Genomic DNA, 19316 nt, shown 5'->3' on the forward strand with positions numbered 1-19316 from the left:
GATTTGTTCCTGTGTGTGACTGTATAGTCACTTCTTATCTGTTCCCTTCTTAGATAAAAGCTGCACTCCCAACTTTCCTGGATTTTTAAAGTATTTAGAACAGTTCCTACTAATAAATTTAAACTGATAATAGAGAAAATAGCAATCTATCTAAATCACAGTCTTTCTAAATCACAATAATTTCTGCTCCAACAGGATTAGAAGGCAGCTAAGGTTGCATAATACTTCGCAGGACTGTGCCTTACATTAAGGGGAAAGCATAAGGATCACTTCTAAATCATATTAATTAAACTCAATTGATTAAGTAGCCTGAAGGATCCTGAAATAACTCTCAGTAAAAATATCCTAGCCACATTTGAACAGCTCTGAATGAGAGTGCAGCTAATCCTCCTAATATAAATGTATGGGAAAATAGGTTTCATTAGCTCCATTGCCTGGTAAGAGTCTCCTTTAAACCTGTGGCAGAAAACTTAATAAAACTCAATAATCTGAGGAGCTACAAGGTAGAGTTTTCAAGTATTTTCTTAATTAATATATCAATAAATACTGAAATCTGTGGCAGAAAACATTTCAACCTACCAAAAATAAGTTTTATCGGTAGAGAGTCTGTAAGACCTCCCACACCAACAGAAATACCATGAACTGGTAATTAATGTTAGCAGTGGACACTGTACAACAGAAAAACAGTTTAAGCTTTATGTAATATTATCAATATTCTGTCAAATACAGAATGCAACGTGAGCGCCAATATAAATATGAATCAAAAAATGCCAAGGAGAAGAAACTGAAATAAGAAGGGCTCTGACAAACAGCATCTGTTAATATGACATTCCCTGGAGGGGAAGTGGAGAGGGAGGCACCGGTCTCTTCTCACTGGTGACAGGGAGATGATGATGATGATGACAGAACATAAGGGAACACCACAAAGCTGCACCAGGGGAGGTTCAGGCTGGGCATCAGGAAACGTTTCTTTGCCGTGAGGGTGGTCACACTGGAATAGGCTTCCTAGGGAGGTGGGTGCTGCCCCGTGCCCATCAGTGCTCAAGGGGTGTTTGGGCAATGCCCTCAGTGATGTGCCCTAACTGCTGGTTAGCCCTGAAGTGGTTAGGCAGTTGGAATAGATGGTCTTTGAAGGTCTCTTCCAACTGAACCATTCCATTCTGTTCTGTTCTGTTCTGTTCTTCCTCCTGCAGCAAACATACACCTAAAGCCTGTGTCCAGCTCACAGTGTTTGCAGTAAAGATGGGGAGGATGTTAAAGGCTTGGTAGAATAGATTGATGCCTAAAATGCAATAAAGCCCAACAAGAGCACTGTCTCCTTCAAGCTGAGAGCTGCAATTGATTCTTGGAGGGCCAAAGCTGTTGTGTAACAGATGTGCAAAGTGGTATGAAAGCAAAGACCACTCACTTTTTCTTTCTAATGAGACAGATGCAAAGGCCACTGATGTCAATGTAGCACCAGTCAGCTTCCATAACTTGCCTCTGTATATTTCCTTTAATTAGTCAACCCAGAGCAGCTGAGTTTCAAGGCCCAGTGCTATTAGGCACATTCAGTAATTGCAATGCAATTGCTCTGAGCCTTTTGCTTTCATAGGCAGTGCTTTCTTCAGTGTTTCACTGGCAGTGGCCTTCTGCAAGCCCTGCTCCATCTGCAGCCCCTCACATATCTGTGGCAGCAGAAATGGGAGCACTGAAGATTTTGAAAACCTCTGCCAAGTCCCTAGTGTCTGCAAATCTGTTGTCAGTGCAGCATTGCCTGCAGGAGCAAACTGGACCTGGGATGAGGATGCCCAGTGGGTAAAGAGAATCCCTGCATTTTTTTTGTGATACCACCTCTGTCTTTGTCTGTTTGGCTGCTGGAAGATAACTCTTTCTAGTGTTTGAAAATTGACAAAAAAGCAAGTGAATAAACATGCTTATGAAGCTTGAGATGATTTCTAACGAAAAAGCAACAAAAGCCTTCTTATTTAATCTATCATGCTTTATTAGCTAGAAGTTTTGTGTAATTCAATATTTACCTTTTGATAGAGTGTTCAGTTTGAGTCCATATTTCGATAGAGGTCACTCAGGCACATTTTTGAAAGCATGGTGTACAAAATTAGAAAATATATCCAAAGGCAAAATAAACCAATCAAAATAGAACACATGCTTTCACATTTTGATTTCATTCTTATAAATCCCCTTCTAATTGTTACCTCAAGGGAGCTGAAACATTAGCCTTTATGCAAATTTTCATTTGATAAGGAAATTATTTTTTCAGTGTTTTTTTTTTCATACCAGATTATACAGCATCTGGAAAAGAGAAAGCAAAGCGTGTTTCCAGTAAAATAAACTGCATTACCTCTGTACACAGCAATTCAAGACATTTGTATTGTAGACAGATGGCTGAATGCACACAAACATTACTTTACAAAGCAATAAGTAATATTCAGAGGAGATATTAAAATTACACTTTATAAAATATGTACAATCTTGTAGTTCATAACTAAGCTTTTCCACACATGCACTAGGAAAATGATGTGAAGTGGGTTGTGTCCTCAGCTGCCTTCAGAGTGAACTGCTGATAAAGCTGATCTATAATATGTAACTGGTTCTCTGTCGTAGATTTTATAAAAAGCAAATACTCTGTGGTCTCTTGAAGATATTTTTTAAAGTGCATAACATGGTAACGGATCACCATGCTTCCTGAAGTGATTCTTGGCTTGTTCTAGACTGCCAGCAACTGGTCCTGAATGCACATTCAGAACAATTAGAAGCACACACTGATTTTTCCTCCAGGAGGAACCAAATGAACTAGAAATGCTTGCCTGGAGTCCACCTGCTATTCATAGGGATCTGCTTTTTGGAAGAAAGATGGGTTCCCCTCTGATACTCCTAATCACTGAATGAGGGAAGTGTTTTACAATAGTGTAATTTTTTGTTGGTGGTGGTGTGTTTTTTTGTTTGTTTGCTTTTTTCCAACCTACACTCTGTTCCTCAGATTGTGCAGCACAGCTCACCTCTTCCCTTAAATGCAATACAACACTGACAGGGAGAAATATACTCAATTTTCCCAAAGAGCACCGCATTTCCTTTTGGACATCATTAAATTACAGTGCTTACAGTTTGCCTCTTTCATGGAAAATATCATATTAGTGTGTATTAGACCAAGGGTCATGATTATCCATGTCTCTTGCTCTTCACCTTCAACCTGTGGCATAGATAGCACAAGTGTAAGCACCGTAGGCATGAGATTGGCCTGATACTTTTTCTCAGTTTTCTATTATCTTACCCTGAATGAGCCTATGGGAATAAAGACATTCTTCTTAGTTTTCCTCCTGTTCAGTCTGATACATAAGTAACTACATGGCACAGGGAAGACAGGCCACTGCTCTTAGACTAATGGTCTAACCAAATTTACGCCAGCGGTCTAAGGTCACACAAAGGATGACTGGCAGTAAGGGTGTATTCACAGCAGCCTTCCTCTATCATGCCAGCAAGGAGCCTCACAACCCTAGAGCAAATGAGTAAAGGGCTGTGAACCACTTTCTGGAGGGGTCTTGTACGTGCCACATTCAGGTGATTGATGATGAGGAGGAAAAGCCTCCTTCTTGTTAAACCATCTTAATGGCCTGTTTAATGTGACATCAGGTGGTGGTGACAGGGCTGCATGCAAGAACAGAAGGTTCTTGCAAGAACAGAAAGCTGCAAGGTGGGAACAGAAGGAGGAAAAGAACGTGTGCCCTTCTGCTGGTCAGCATGGAGGCAGGGCAGGCCTGGGCTGACTGCCACAGGAGATGTGCAGAAGGATTCATCTGGACAGACATCAGCCATTTGAAAATTAGGTGGATAGTCTATGTTGACCAACTAGAGCTGGTGTGGGCAGTAAAGGTGAGAGATGGGGCACCATGTCTCATGAAAAGGGATGTGTCCAAAACAAGAGGGATGATTTGCCTGTCCATCTTCAAGGGCTGGGTGCCAGATTTTTCAGGGCAACAACTAGGATAGGCACCCCACAGTGGGAACTGTGCTCAACTCTGTCGTTAACCTTCAGGGCCAGTAGGTCAGAGCCTGCTTTGGCTTGGTTTTAGGCTATTCATAAAACGAAGGTAGAAATGTCCTTTTTTTTTTTTTTTTTTTTTTCCTTCTTCTTCCTTCTTCCATTTTTTTTTTCCCAGAAAAAATGCTTTGGACCCTTTGGATGAGAAGTTCTGTCCAGCAGGCAGGTGCTTTAATCATTGCTCTCTGCCTCCTAGTGCAGGGACTGGTGTCATATCCACCTCCCACTAAAAAGAGGCTGCAGAGGCATGGTGGTGTGAACAGCAATAATACACTGTCTGACTCTGGAGCTAGAAGTGCTGGCACAAAGCCCAGGTTCATCTGTTTCAAAGCATCATTTTGGAAGGACGTAAGGGACTGACTTTTCTTGTAAACACGCAGTAGCACTTACTAAAAGATGTTCAGCATAAGGCGGGCATTTTAGCATGAAGTGTAATTAATTTACATTAAAACAGATTAAATCCTTTATTTCAAAAGAATTCTATGATCGGTTCTCTTTAATTCATAACTACTTATGGTGAAATAATCAAACTAATCACAGAAATTGTCTGAAGTAGCTATTTCCAGAAACAAGCAATTAGGCACTTTTAAAATGAGTTTTGGATGTGATTTTAATATAAAATTAGACATAGTCTTCATTGATAATCTTAGCAGAAAGCGGGGTGGTATTTAGTCTCTATTCTTAACAGGTTTTACAATTGCGATGATGGATTATGATGAAGTGCAAGGTAGGGACATAAATACAAGCCAGTCAGCCAGCAGAGATGGACATCCCAAGGTAGAGGCTCTTTCCAAAGGGGACACTTTCACCCCCTCTGTGGTATGACCTACACAGATGCCATACCTGGGTGAGGACTCTCGGGTTAAGTGTGAATCCACATCGGAGTCCACTGTTTTCAAGGTGCTGAGCCTTTCAAAGTGGCCTGTACAAATACACTCCAGGTTTTCTAGGGAAACTGCTACAGAGAAGGAATAAGTTATTGGAGTTATTGACCCAAGCCAACAGCACTTGCGATGCCCGAAGTGTGATTTGGAGATGAGACTCTCTTTTCTGTGGTTCTGCAGGATGCTGTGCCCGCAGCCCCATGCTCCTCCCGTGTAGCTGCTTACAGGCAGGACGAGCAGGGGTGAAACCCTGCCAGCTCCTTTGGGAAGAGAAAGGGGCTGGGGAGCAAGGAGGTCTTTCCAGAATAGATATGTGGACACCCAGCTAGAGCAGGGCCACTGGCTTTGGGCCAACAGTCTGGCCAGATCCGTGCACGTGAGCTGTAGAGCCCTTGCGCAAGAAATGCTGTGTACAAGGGAGGGATGCTGCACGAACAGCTCATCCAGCTCACCATCCGCTGCAGAGAGCTGCCTGCAGGCTGGCTGAACTCTCTTGCGGCTGTAGCTACCCAAGCTAAAATGCATTTTACAGCCCAACAGCCTATTCTGTGATCTTAAATAAATATCAATTTACAGATGGCCCAAATCAGCTGTTTCTTTACATGCATGCTTTTAAAAGATAGCAGCATGTATAAACCTGCTGTCGTTGAAAAAAAAAAGAAAGGCTAAAGGTAGCACAAATATTTCAGTAAACATGCAGAAAGCTTTCAGGTTTGAATAAAGTCATCTAAATATTCCTTTGCCTCCTGCCTTCTTTCTCTTGGAAATGGAGATATGGTGATATACGAGATCTCTACCGATTTATTGAAGAATGATACAGGCCCATCAACTGCAGTGATTTCCCAGGATGGAGAGGGTAAGCTGCCCTCTTATCGTTGTGGTGCCTAGCACTAACAATGAGCTGCACAGTTAACATTCAGGGGATTGCTTACTGCTCAGATAAGCTGCACTGAACTTCTCGCCTTTAAAGAAGGCTGAAAGACTGTTTTTGTTCCCCAACTGAATACACACAGATGGTTTTCTGCTGTAAGAAAAAAAAATGTATTTTGTCAGAAAAATGAGTAAGAAGGTATATTATTTCTGCCAAACCATGCATAAAAATGCAATCTTTCTGTTTTGTAACTAAAACGTTCATTCCATACAAATCAAACTAATTAGGGGAATCAGGATCACACATATGTTTTCTTGTTAGGTAAATAGAGGATTTTCAAGTTATTTTTTGTTTAACACAAAGAAATATTCATTACCTTATACAACATTTGGTGTTTTTTTTCAACCCGAAATAAATATTTGTGTTCAACAATACAGCCCTTCTTTTCCATCATTTTTCTTGCTTACAACTGTTACCATGCAGCAGAATCACATGCATCTGGTTTTTCATACTTAAACATTTCCTAAAAGGCAATATGTGGAAACACTGCAACACAGATACCCTTTTGTAGGCAGAGCTGAAGGACTCTGAAACCTTCACTTGGTGTCAGTCTTAGAAAATTTCTGTTCTTTCTGATTCTTTGATTCTAATCTCTTTGATTCTTTGCAGTGATTTTCAAAACTGATGAGGAAACATTTTTAACCAAAACAGTGCTTAATAATCCCAAAGCAAGAACAGCTGAAAGCTGTGATTTATTCAGTGCTTTCATCTCCCACTACCTTCGGTGGGAGCAAAGGGAATTCAGGAATTTCAGAAAATTCAATTTCCTAATGAACAATGTTTTGTCCTTTTGCCCTGTTTAATCTGCTCTGAGAAAGCAGGGACAGAACTCAAGATGTCCCAGTAAAACATTAGTTTCATATTTCACACTGATTCATCTAATGGCAGCTACACATATTTAATAACCCTGCAGCACTTCTGACCCAGGATGAAAGCACCGCATCCTCATAGTAGAAAGTAGCACACCCCACCTTGTGACATGCAACAGCCTGACCCAGGGGCCGTTTGTCCCCCACCCACACGCTGCAGAATTTTGGGAAAAGTGTTTTTTAGAGCCTTGTAATGCAGCATTTCCCAACCAATGCAGTCCCCAGGGCTTTTCCTGTCCTGAACCAGATCATTGCCAAGGAGCAGGCTGCATCTGAGCGCATGTCTCTGCAGTCGCTTGCCAGGCAGGGACTTTATCTTTGTGCTCTTTGAAAATTTATCGAGTGCAAGCAATGCTGCAGACAATGCTCCAGGTTCAAAGAATCGGCGCTGCAGGTGTGCCAGCAAACATCGAAATAGCTCTAGATAAGGAATTGGACTGTTGCAGCAGTATAAAGTACATCATGTTTTTGAAACCAAGGTAATGAGACAAGTAGCAAGAGGCAGAAAACTAATTACAGCTACAACTAATGCAGTAACGTGCTAGGATATTTCTGAAAACTTTATTGGGTTCTCTTTTCCCTGACCTCAACTGCTGCATCGAGTGTTTTAATTATTTTAACACAGGGATGAAATAGGAATAATTTCAGACTCAGAATTGCTCTTTCTGAGGTATTAAAAAACAAGTGTAAGTTTGTGAAATATATTCCAAAATACTTTTTTTTTCTTTTTAACCATTAACTTTTTTTCACTAGATTTATTATTTTTTTTTTTTCACAAAACCACCAAATTTTCTTAAAGGTATTAAATTGGGACTGGGGTGGGATTTGAATAAAATAAAGAATTTCATTGAAAATGTATACTCTAGTTTTCCACTGAAAAGGCCTGCCCCATGTTGCTGGAAACTCAAAGAAGTTGCAGACATTTTAGGTTTCAATGGAAGTTTTACATTTTACATGGCGCTCCCTCTAAAGATTTGCCTATCAGCTCTGAAAACAAATGGGAAAAAAAATAATAATAAAAAAGGAATAGTGAGGAAATGAAGCAATGGTGTGGCTGTGACACATGCGAACACCTGCAGCTGCATTGTTGGAAACCACTTTCCAAATGATAGCCAAAACTCCCTCTTTCCTGTCCTCAGGGGGGTCACTAGCTCTTTTAAGAAGAAAAGAGTGAAATTCACAGCACTTGTTTAATTCCATGGTGCCACATTTTCATAATTTTGCTGTGCTCAACACAGTGTAGCCGTATTCAGCGCAGCCCTGAGGGAGCTACAGCCAGTGCTTTTCCCCATGTTTACAATTTGCTCACATCAGAGCTCTGTTTTCTCCTTTCCCTCAGAAACATGAATTCAGAAATTATTGAATTCTCTCGTAGAGCAACAGTGATCTGTTGTTCATTACCAGTCAGGACACACAAGGCAGCACAGTCACTGCGGCTGTGGGTGAAATGTGCAATTCCTGCTTGCTTTCCATGATATACTTACATGGCTGAAGAAAATATTTAGTGAAAAAAAGTCTCAGGCAAGATATATTCTTCTCATTTTGAAATATCGTAAACAGCTCAAAACTCAACAAAACTCTCTGAAATGATCACAGGCCAGGCTGGTCATCAGGAGCTTCATGTTAAAGCTCAGGGAAAGCACCATCCTGCTGAAAAAGGCAGTAACAGAGGCCTCAGACAGCCCAGTGAATTGCAATTAACGCCACAGCCACACACTTGGACAAGAAAGAGAGTGGACTCAGCTGGAAAATGACCCCACTGTGTTAATTTTTCAGGCAAGGAGATCCTCACCCAGGGGACACTACTCTCTGAGCCTGCAGCCCCTGCAGACAGCAGGTCCCGCCAGCATCCCTGGGCACCCATGGGTGCCAGGCTGAGTGCGATTACGCTGCATGCCTTTTCGACACTCACCCAGCAAGCCTAACACAAAGTTTTTCTAGCTTTCATTTTTCTTTTGCCATGGTAAGAAACAGGATCATCCTCACAGAGGATGAGGGCCATTAAAAACTCAATATTCCGCTGCAGGGATCGGTTTATAGCCTCATTTGTAGCAGCTTGCTTTATCAGGTGTGCAGCCTCATTGCCTGTCCTATAGCCCACACGCTTCGAAAGCTTGTTATCTGCAGGACACTTTGCTCATGTTTCCAGGACAGCTGGTGCCTGGCACAAGATCTGCTCTGGAGCGAGCATTACAGGAGGCCTGCCTCGCCAGGCTGCCAGCCAGCCTTGTCACTCGGTCTCCACAAATTTCTGTGAAGATAGAAGGAAAAAAACTGTAGTCTGGAGATCAGACCTTGCATTGCTGATGGTTTCTACTGCATAACTGGTGAGTTTCACAAAGCACTACTGCATGAAAAGTGGCTGCTCTTCATTTTCTGTCAGATATCTACTCTTAACCAGACCCGACTAAACTTCTGTGGTATCCCTTAAGTGGCAAAACACATTCACTATCTCCCACCTTGAAGACAGGAAGAGCAAAGCAGTAACACTTGGAAAATGCCCTTCTGTCTCCTCCATAACATGGCAAAAGCTCACACATTTGAAAACTGTAAACATATTCCAACTCACATTTATTTACTTTACTGCTTTCACATTGACGTAGTGCAAGATACTGCTCATTTATTTCAGATGGGGCCACCAACATACCCCAGTAAACTCTTGATATTTTTTATACCATGAATTAATACTGTACTCCAAACATTAATAAATACTTGAAAAGTCTGTAAATGACCTACACTGAACTCCTTTGTAAAAGTATTTACCTTATTTAAATGGATTTATTTTGGTGTCAAAAATATTATGCCATGAACTGCTGGATGCAACTGTTCTGATGAATTTTGTGCACCTGGTGTAGTCTTTGTCATTGCTGTAAGTCTGTCTGAGTTTGGGATTGAGCAGAAAGTGATGAAGAACTGGCAGAGCCAAACTAGATTTGATCTTAAGACGCTCACTTCACTCTCGTTAAAAGCAGCAGGTCTTGAAGCAACGCAGCCCACCCCAGGGAGCTCCTGCGGGCAGGTGCTAAATGACCTGCTGCTCCAGACATGCCACAGTCCGGGATGAAATGTTGGATGCTTCCAGCTCCTCCGAGTGCAAATTCTCAGAGTGCATCAGACTTCCTCACACACAAGTGTGCATGCATGTGTGCATATGTGTGCTACTCAGCATCCCCACGGAGCAAAACCAAGCAGCTGCACTAGGTACGTCATGCAGTGGTCCTCAGCTGCATGTTTTAGACATAGCCTTCATGGCAGATGTGGTTGCCATTGATAAGGCTAAAGGTGGCCAGGGAGTGGTTGGTGCTCTTAAGGGAGGTCATTCGGGTGGTGCTCCTGGCCATGCTCTGGGACCGGATGAGGAGGCGAGCTCTGCAGCAGAACAGCTGGTTGTTGAACTGTTTCCGAAAGCTCTTGCTGAGCAGGTAGAGAGCAAATGGGTTGACGCAAGAGTTAGTGAATGCCAGGATCCGAGCACAGATGCTGGCGATGAAGTGCAGCACTGAGGTGTCCACCTCTGAGTAGTGGTAGGAACGGTATAAATAGATGATGTGAGTGGGGAGCCAGCAGAAGGCAAAGAGGCACACAAAGACTAGTACTGTCCTGGCCAGGCGCTTACGGGATTCAATCTGGAAGAAGAAAGAGAAATGCAGGTTAGCAGATATCCCTAGCTTGGACCAATAGCTAGCTATATTTTCCCAGTGCTGCACCTTAAGGGTTAGCACATGACACCTGCACCAGTTACCCATATATAACATACTATGTAATATATAGAAAAAATAATATTAATAAATATTAATATTAATTATGGAGTAGGGGTCTGGGATATTTCACAGAGCCCAGAGGCAGGACTTTCTGCCTTGGGGCCATGTGGTATATGTACACAAATGTGCTGCCAACAGCTTACAGCCCTTGGAGACCAAACGCAGTACTCAGAGGCTGAAGGGGCTGGAGAAGTCAAGAGAGGAGATTTCATGCCTACAGAAACACCAAGGCAGAAGCACGGTGGACCCTTCAGCTGAAAGAGCTGGGGTCACAAGGAGCAGGTGGCTGTAGGGAGTGACCAGATAGATGACCAACCACCTCTCTTAGCATAGCTGTATCTACCCAAGGGGAAGGTGCTGTTATGATGTCAGCTAGCTCGCAGTATAACCTTCACGCAAACAAGCCACACTTTTGTTTTCCTTACATGTACAGGCTTGGAGTCAACCCAAAGTATTGCTCAACGGAGGGGAGCTGAGGTAACCCATACCTTATCTTTTGTCCACCAATGCTGCACACTAAGATAACGCCACTGAAAAACACGTTTCTTCCTAACGAAGACAAGATCCGTGACGGAGGTCACACAAAAACCGAGGATGAATGGAGTTGCCCAGAAAGACCTGCTGAAATGCTCTGCTCACTGGGTTATACTGCACAGCAAGTATAACATTGGTGCCTTTACAGGGATCATAATATTCTCCTGTCTGGTAATTTCTGCACCTCTTCCCAGACACTTCTAGGGTATTTGCTGCCACCCGCTTGCTCCCTGTATCTGAGAATGACCTGAATAGCCTGAAACTTTCCCCATCCCTGACTACGCTGCCCTTGTTCTGGTGCTGGTGCTGCAGCAGTGCCTGGCCAGGCTCCTGGCCACCTCCTCATCCTCACTTACCTTCTGAGCTACACAGAAACTTCTGAGCTAGATCAGAAACTGAGCAGCTGACGCAGGCTGGTTTTTGCTCAGGACAGCTGCAAGGAGGGAGTATGCAGGAGAGACCTGATGTGCACATTTGGACTTTATTTGGTGCCCCTTTAATGGCACCAACTGAAAACTAGCTATTGAGCTTAGAAAGAACTGACATGTACCAGATGATAATGTCTCCAGGGAGCGGTCTGAAAATTAAATCCTTCGAGAAAGGGCTCTCCATGGCTAAACCATATATTCTTTTTAAATGTATCCTTAATTTGATACAGGGCTATTGAGGCCACATCTGCACTATAAAGAAAGGAAGCAACGCAATAAAGAAATCAATACCAGTTATCTCAGATGGAGACCTATAGCTCCTGAATGCACAGCAGGACAGGAATGATGGACTGATGGTGTTAGACTGTAGCCTGGCCTTTTGTTTTCTTTAGAGCTCTCTCCCCAAAACCAGAGGGGGAAAGGGCTGCTTTTACAACTCACTTTATTGCCACTAATCAAAACAGTCATTGAATCTGCAAAAACATGGCCTGTAGTGGAAAAGATTTATAGACATTCAGAAGAGAAAAAGAATAAGGATTTAAGGGACAGCACATCACTTAATGGGCAGAAAACATAGCTTTCCATCCCAGTTGTTTCAACTTAGTACCGGAAGGCTGTGAGAGATGGTTGTGTTATGTCAACCTAAGGTGGAGATGTCAACTTGGTGCAATTATATGGATGCTTGTTCAGCTGAAGAATGGCTTGTGTCAGTTTAGCTTAGGTTGAAGAACCTCTCAGTTGGAAGGAAGGGGATCTGTCAATGGAAATAAGTTGTTTAGAAAGAAGTTACCTTGCTGTTGCTTTCTTACTTAGACAAGCCCAAGGCTTAGATGTATCCCAATTTAAGCAGTGACCAGAAACACTCAGCTGCACATGAAGGATTTGGATTTACCCCCGGAGATAACTTTTTCTCCCTAGTGGCTTACAAAAGGAGCAGCCAAGAGTGAACAGTCGCCTGCTGAATGCCTGGAGTTAGTTTGGCCAAATCCTGGTTAAATCCCCTGCACATTTTCAGCCACACATTTTCAACCAGAGCATGAGACTCAATTGTAATATATCCCAGTTGAGCCAGCCTGGCTTTGAGTTCTGTGGTGGCACAGCTCAGGGAATTTTATTTAAACAAACAAACAAACAAACAAAAAACACTCATGAGTGATAATAACAGAGGTATCTCTGCTTTCAAGGCTACAAAGGGGAGGTTAAGAGTCTGCACTGGTCCAGAGTAAATGTCTTACATATATAAATCAAATCAGTCTTAAGGTGAAACTTGAGGGTATGACTTATTGGACCAGAAGAAGATTGACCAATCTGGTCTATTAGAGGGCAGATAACAAGGGGGCAGGCTGTTTTGTGCAACACCACTCCCCTCTGCAGACCATAGAAAAAGAGGCATTGATAGATGGAGAATAAATGAAAGGTTTCAGGGGAAGAAGACAGGCCTCTCCCTTTCTCCTGAGACTTCAGCCTGGATTGCACCACTGCAAAGATCACACCATCCACAAGACATATAACTTCAGTGCATCTATTAGGAGGCCTCATTATCCTGCTCTGTCCTCCTTCCTGGGGACCCTATGCACAGCACTGCTATCCTCCTGTCTCCACTTCCCTAGTCTCTCTCCAGCCTGTACTGGTTTCTCAGCATGGCACAACACCAGCAGATGACACCCCATTGTCATGTCTCCATGCTGAGGACTGAATCAGAGCCAGAATTTCCTTCTGCATGAAGAGGGACTGCTTTGTGAGGCAAGACTTTATCCAAGGTTCTCTCTGATGAAGGAACATTGATGAGTTTTGATTTTCTGCCATGCCACCCCTCAGCTTTGATCTCACAACACCATGCTCATCTCTGCCCCATCTCCTGCATCCTAGTCAATACCTTCCCAGGCTCTGGCCTGAGTTTCCTGCTGTGTTTGTTGTGGTAACCACCCTGTCAGAGTCTCCAGAGTTAGAAACATGAGATGTCTTTAATGTTGTGCCGCAGCTTGTGTCAACCATTGCAATTCTTTTAGACCACAGTCTAATAAAATTAACGCAACAGATGCAGTCTGCCCTCATGTCATTTTCCCTGTATGAGCCCTCTTTGCTACTAGGTTCATCAGGAGTGTGGATTTTTGAAGAAAGCCAAGTCTCTACCTGTTTTCTCACATGTAAGTTTCCTTCCACGGGAATGTTGTAAGCACTCCGGATCAAATTCTTAGCAATGAAATAATAATAAACTGATATGACAGATAGAGGAATGATATAAAAGATCAGAAATGATGCCATCGAGTGGATTTTTGGATGCAGCCCATCAGAATGTGGGTAAGGAGCACAGCTGATGAAGGTTTTGTTAGTCCCTTTGTCATGGAAAGGGTGCAAATCTGAAAACACCGCTTCGGGGATGGCAAGCAGCATGGAGACAATCCAGATGATAGCAGCTCTCACACAGATCTTCATCAGTGCATGGGACGCTTGGATCTCCATTGGTCTTACTATAGCTTTATACCTAAAGAAAAAAAAATAAAAGAAGAAAGAAAGAAAAAAGAAATCATTTATTGACCATAGCACTGGTCATGGATAAAATTCAGGCACCATATTCTTGCTCATTCTTTACAGACCCCTTTCATTTAAAAACAAACAAACAAAATATCCTATTTTACTCAAGATTGAATTTTTTTTTCTGCTATTTTAAATTTTACCGTTTTCAAAAGATTTCTCATTTTAAAGCAGAGATAACTGTTATGAATCCATTCAGTTTCATGTGTATTGATTCTGAGTTAATGTAATTTGTAATCGACCCAAAGAAGCACAGTACTGCCTGACATTAATATGTATGTGTCCAAATAGCATTAAGATCAGAAGTACAGTCACAGACTTCTCTTCAAAGGCATACAACAGTTTACACCCCATTGCAAAATACTGTTGAAAGAAACTGAATGGATTACTGAATTTGCAGATTTTGTAGCACATTTCCTTTTGAGCTGCGAGTATGCTTACCTTCTGGAAGCAAAATCTGATGCTTTCTCAATCTACAAAGAGTGTTGCCCATTTAAATTGCTGCCTGATGCTGTAGATGGCAACAGTCCATTGTCCAGAACTAAATGCTCCCAGGCTAATTAGCCAGAGATGCTAACTGGCTTTCTTAAAGAAAGAAAGAAAAAGCAAACAAACAGCAACAACAAAACAAAAACAACAGAAACATAAGCATAAACAGAAGAAAACAAAAACAACAAACAAAAACCACCACTATTGCTTGCTATGCTAGGCATGTAGAAAATATTTTTTGTTTTGCAATTTTGTCTTTCATGATTTCAGCCCTTTGGAATACTGCACTTTAGAATCCAAGAAAATGAAAGAAGCCAAGTTATTTGAACCCGATGTGTGGAACAAGAGGACAAGAGAACAGAAGAGTTTCATATCTGCTAGAGCCCTGGTCTGGCAGGAGTGTACACACCAGGTAAGCCAAAATTTACATATGCATTTGAAGACTACAGTAGAAGGAAAAAATTAATTGAGAAGAATTTCCAAACCTACAGGTTTCACAAATTGTTATTTAAACTAATTATCATAGCAATTGCTGTCTGCTGAACACTTTTTTCCAGGATCCACCTCACACTGCCCATGACAATTTTGGCCCTTAGTCACTGTCAGCTCTCTGAAGATTGATGATCCATCCCTACGTGGGTGCTCCAGAGTCCTTTCATAATCTCCTTCCAGGGTCCTGACTGGCTGCCAACTGAATCAGGCACTGAGGCAGCAAGTACAATGCTCTGGAGTTGTGCAGACATCAGTTCTGCGCTGTTTTAACTGGTTAAGTGCATTATTTATGGGATAAACACATGTTCAGTTTCTAGTTATAAGCAATACCCTGTTCAATGTACCTATCATTTCCCTCTATGTGTGTATGTCTGCATCTGTGTATGTGTATTTTATGTTGTACACACATATTTATGTACATGTATTATTCATGTACATGTACCTACAAACACACATGAGAACATACATGCACACATGAATACAGACATGCACACATGAATACATGCATGCACACATAAATACCTACATGCTTATATTTAAATTGTGGGTTATCAAACACTGGAACAGGCTTCTTCAAAGAGAAGTCTAAGGCCAATTAAACAGGGCTTTGGGGCAATTGGTTAAAGAATCAGGCACAGGGGTAGTGTTTTCCTCTATCCTTCCAGTAGCAGAGAACAATATTGAAAGGAACAGGCAGACCCAGCTGATTAATATGTAGCTCTGAGGATGTTGTAACCTGAAGAATTTTGGGTTTCTCAATTGTGGGATGGTCTACACAACACGAGGCCTGCTGGCACCTAATGGGATGTACCTTTTTCAGAGAGGGAAAAGGATTTTTTCAGAGGAGCTAGCAGGGCTGGTCGATAGATCTTTAAACTAGATTCGAAGGGGAAAGGGATAAAACTAGGCTTATCAGCTATAAGCTATGGGATGGTATGCCAAAATCTGAGGGACTGCACGCTAGTGAGATTCTCCAGTCTGCTCCACGAGGTGCTGTGTACAATGAAACACATTTGAGATGTTTCTATTCCAGTGCACACAACATGAGGAACAAGCAAGAGGAGCTAGAAGCCTTGGCTCAGCCCAAGAGCTATAACATCACTGGCATAAGTGAAACCTGGTGGGAAGAGGCCTGTGACTGGTGTGTTATGGTGGATGGTTACAGGCTTTTCAGAAGGGATAGGCAAGGCAGGCGAGGTGGGGTGGTGGTGCTGTTTGTAATGGAGGAGCTGGGCTGTAGAGAGCTTACAGCTGGAGATGACAAGGTTGAGAGCCTCTGGGTAAGGATTAAAGGACAGTCAAATAAAATAGATTTGGTTGTGGTAATTTACGATAGGTCACCCAGACAGGATGACAGCACAGATGAACTATTATTAAGGAACTAAAAGGTAATTCTAGATCAGCCACACACGTCCTTATGGGGACTTCAACTTGCCAGGCATAAATTGGGAGTGACACAGCACTGATATAAACAGGTCCAGGAGATTCCTAAAACACCTTGATGATGACTTCTTGTACAAGTACAAAGGGAGCTGACTAGACAAGATGCCCTGCTAGATTTGTTGCTTGTAAACAGAGAGGGTCTCATAGGAGAAGTGGTGTTCTGTGGCTGTCTTGGCAATAGTCACCATCAGGCAGTCAAGTTCAAAGTCTTTGGTAATAGGAGGAAAAGTGCCACCAAGACTTCAAACCTGGATATAGGGAGAGCAGACTTCAGGCTGCTCAGTGAACTAGTTAGTAAGGTCTGCTTTTGAAGATATCGGAGTTCATCACTGCAGGTCAATTTTTAAGTACCATCTCTTAAGAGCACAGGAACAGGCAATTCCAAGATACCGGAAGTCAAGCAAGCAGACCAGAAGGTCAGCTTGGCTGAGCAGGGATTTTCTTCTAGAGTTTAGATGGAAAAAGAAAGTGTATGGCCACTGGAAGATAGGTCAGGCAATGTCTGCTCACGAGGGGAGCGGAGGGGCAGGCGCTGAGCTCTGCTCTCTGGGGACAGCGACAGGACCCGAGGGAACAGCATGGAGCTGGGACAGGGGAGGGTCAGGCTGGGTGCTAGGGAAAGGGTCTGCACCCAGAGGGTGGTCGGGCACTGGGACAGGCTCCCCAGGGCAGTGGTCACAGCACCGAGCCTCCTGGAGTTCAAGGAGCATTTGGACAACGCTCTCAGACATAGGGTCTGATTTTTTTTTGGGTGGTCCTTTGGGGACCCAAGAGTTGGATCTGATGATCCTTGTGGGTCCCTTCCAACTGAGGATATCCTATTGCTCTTAAAATATTATATTATATTATATGATTCTATGATTCCAAATATGGTGTTACAAATTCTACAGTACAAAAATGGAAGAGCTAGGCTGAAAAAAAAAAAAAGGCATCTAAAAGAGCTCAGTTTATAGTCAGTTTCACCAGATTATTTACTGAAACAGTAGCTAAATGAACATCTTCAGTAAACCCTAAAGAATATAAATGCAAAAGGAAATGAATTACATATCAAGGTATTCATAAATTTAGTTAATTCAAAGCTATTTCTGCAGGTGTTTATTGTATGCTTATCAACATGGCATGTTAACATAATTACTTTAGGGATTTTCTTCGATATAATATAGCCAGCTGAGAGAATATTTTCCAGTATTAATTTCCAGTAATATGAATGAATTAAAGTATACAGAGAAAGATAGAGTCTGACTTATTTTTATTAATATTAATAGATTATGGAGAGTCAGAAAATTAATTCATTTAAGGTTATTAGTACATTTTAATTAGACATGGCATTTCCAGACAATATAATTTTGAAAGAATGTAATTGCAAATGTCTAGGAACGCTGGCACTGATTATTAGGCATTTAGTTTACTTTATAAAGCCTGCTACAACAGTTACAGAAGATGATCTGAGAGACTTTTTGCTCACAAGGTGTACCGTCATGAGGTCAAAAGCACAAAAAAAAAAGAAAAAAAACAACAAAATGAGGAAAAATAACTGTAGAAAAAAAAAAGGATTTGAAGATGTAGGTTCTTACATATAGGAACACGGGTGCATATTTTCTTAAGAACCTAACAATTAAGTCAAATTATTTTGCTGACTATCTGCATGATTTTTCTGATGGTGGGCTAACTTATTCAGAAATCTCCAGTAATTATGTTAACCTGAGTATTAATGTTTAATTGCTTAGTATTGATCTGGTGGGAGTCTTCATTTCCAGCTGCCTTATGGATGGGTTGATGGGTGTCCCCTTAGCTTGCATTTCAACAGCTCTGCTTTCCCTCATGAGCTTTGGTTGTGGACAGTAGCTGCAGAGGATTGCTCTGTCCAAGGGCACAAGGTGGACACGCATCAGAGATTGACCTCCTGAGCTGGGCTGGTGTTGAGAGGATGATGGATCTTCCAGTGGTGTGTACTCAGGGAGTGAAAATGCTGCACTTCCTGGTTAGTTTTTGGGGGTGGGCTCAGAAACTCCTTTGCTCCTTTACTTTTTCATACAATTTACATGGTAGGGTCAACCTTGGATTTTAACATCTCGTTGACATTGCTTAAGGAGTACAAGGTAGACTGGATTTGAGCAGCACCTTGTCCTGTTTTTCAGACTGTGTATTTCCAGCTCATGCATCAAATACTCTTCAAAGCTTTCCACAGCTTTGTCCACTGACATTTCCTTTACAGTGAGATAGTCTTTCCCTTTCACCTACCAGCTTCAGATCAGTTGCATGCCCACTTCTCAAACAACAGCAACAACAACAAAAACAGAAATAGGACAGCTTTGGTGCTGGTGGCTGTTACCTTTCATTTTGCACTGCTTGGACATGGTGGTGGCCAAGTTCTCTGTTAAGTGCTGTGCACTGTTTTCCTGCTCTGCACAGTCACGTCAGTTGTGATCAGCATCACAGCAATTTACACACTCTGGAATGCATCCAGTTTTCTAGGGTAGGCTACCCCTTTGGGACATGAGAGATATCTAATCCACACCATTTACATCTCCAGCAAATGCCTTTTAACTCCTTATCGTGTTCTATTTTATCTCCTGAGACAAGCACATGTTGAAGGTAAGTAGCTGAGGTGTGAATGGCCACCCGAGGGCTGACTGAGGCTGAATGAATCAAATCCACTTCTCCATGTCTGCATCAGACATCTCTACTACTACAGCTGCCCAAAGGCAGGGCATCAGCCTTGGTGTCAATGGAGAGAAAGAGGTGAATCAGGGGGTAATTCCTCCAGTCCAGAAATAGGTGCCTGAAAGGAGTGGGGTGATAAGTCCTCCAGAGTTGCCCCTCTTTCTGCTTTCTGTAGACAGAGCTCAGGCAATGAGATAATGAGTTTCATAGCTCATTTTAGATAGATACTTTCCCATGTTTAACCTCC

The 19316-nt window shown here is 42.3% G+C and overlaps 1 protein-coding gene across 1 annotated transcript in view; it reads right to left on the reverse strand.

Moving 5' to 3' along the window:
* Nucleotides 1-1837: 1837 nt before the first annotated feature.
* The window catches only part of GRPR (gastrin releasing peptide receptor), a 32641-nt gene continuing 15162 nt past the window's right edge, over nt 1838-19316 (reverse strand). Inside the window, exons 3-4 of the mRNA XM_083844827.1 lie at nt 13580-13931; nt 1838-10349 (exon numbers count right to left, since the gene is read on the reverse strand). Coding sequence (XP_083700953.1) covers nt 9957-10349; nt 13580-13931 — 745 coding nt within the window. The 3' untranslated portion in view covers nt 1838-9956. The remainder of the gene's footprint in view (nt 10350-13579; nt 13932-19316) is intronic.

This window comes from Anser anser, assembly GCF_964211835.1.
Source record: "Anser anser genome assembly, chromosome: 1".
NCBI lineage: Eukaryota > Metazoa > Chordata > Aves > Anseriformes > Anatidae > Anser > Anser anser.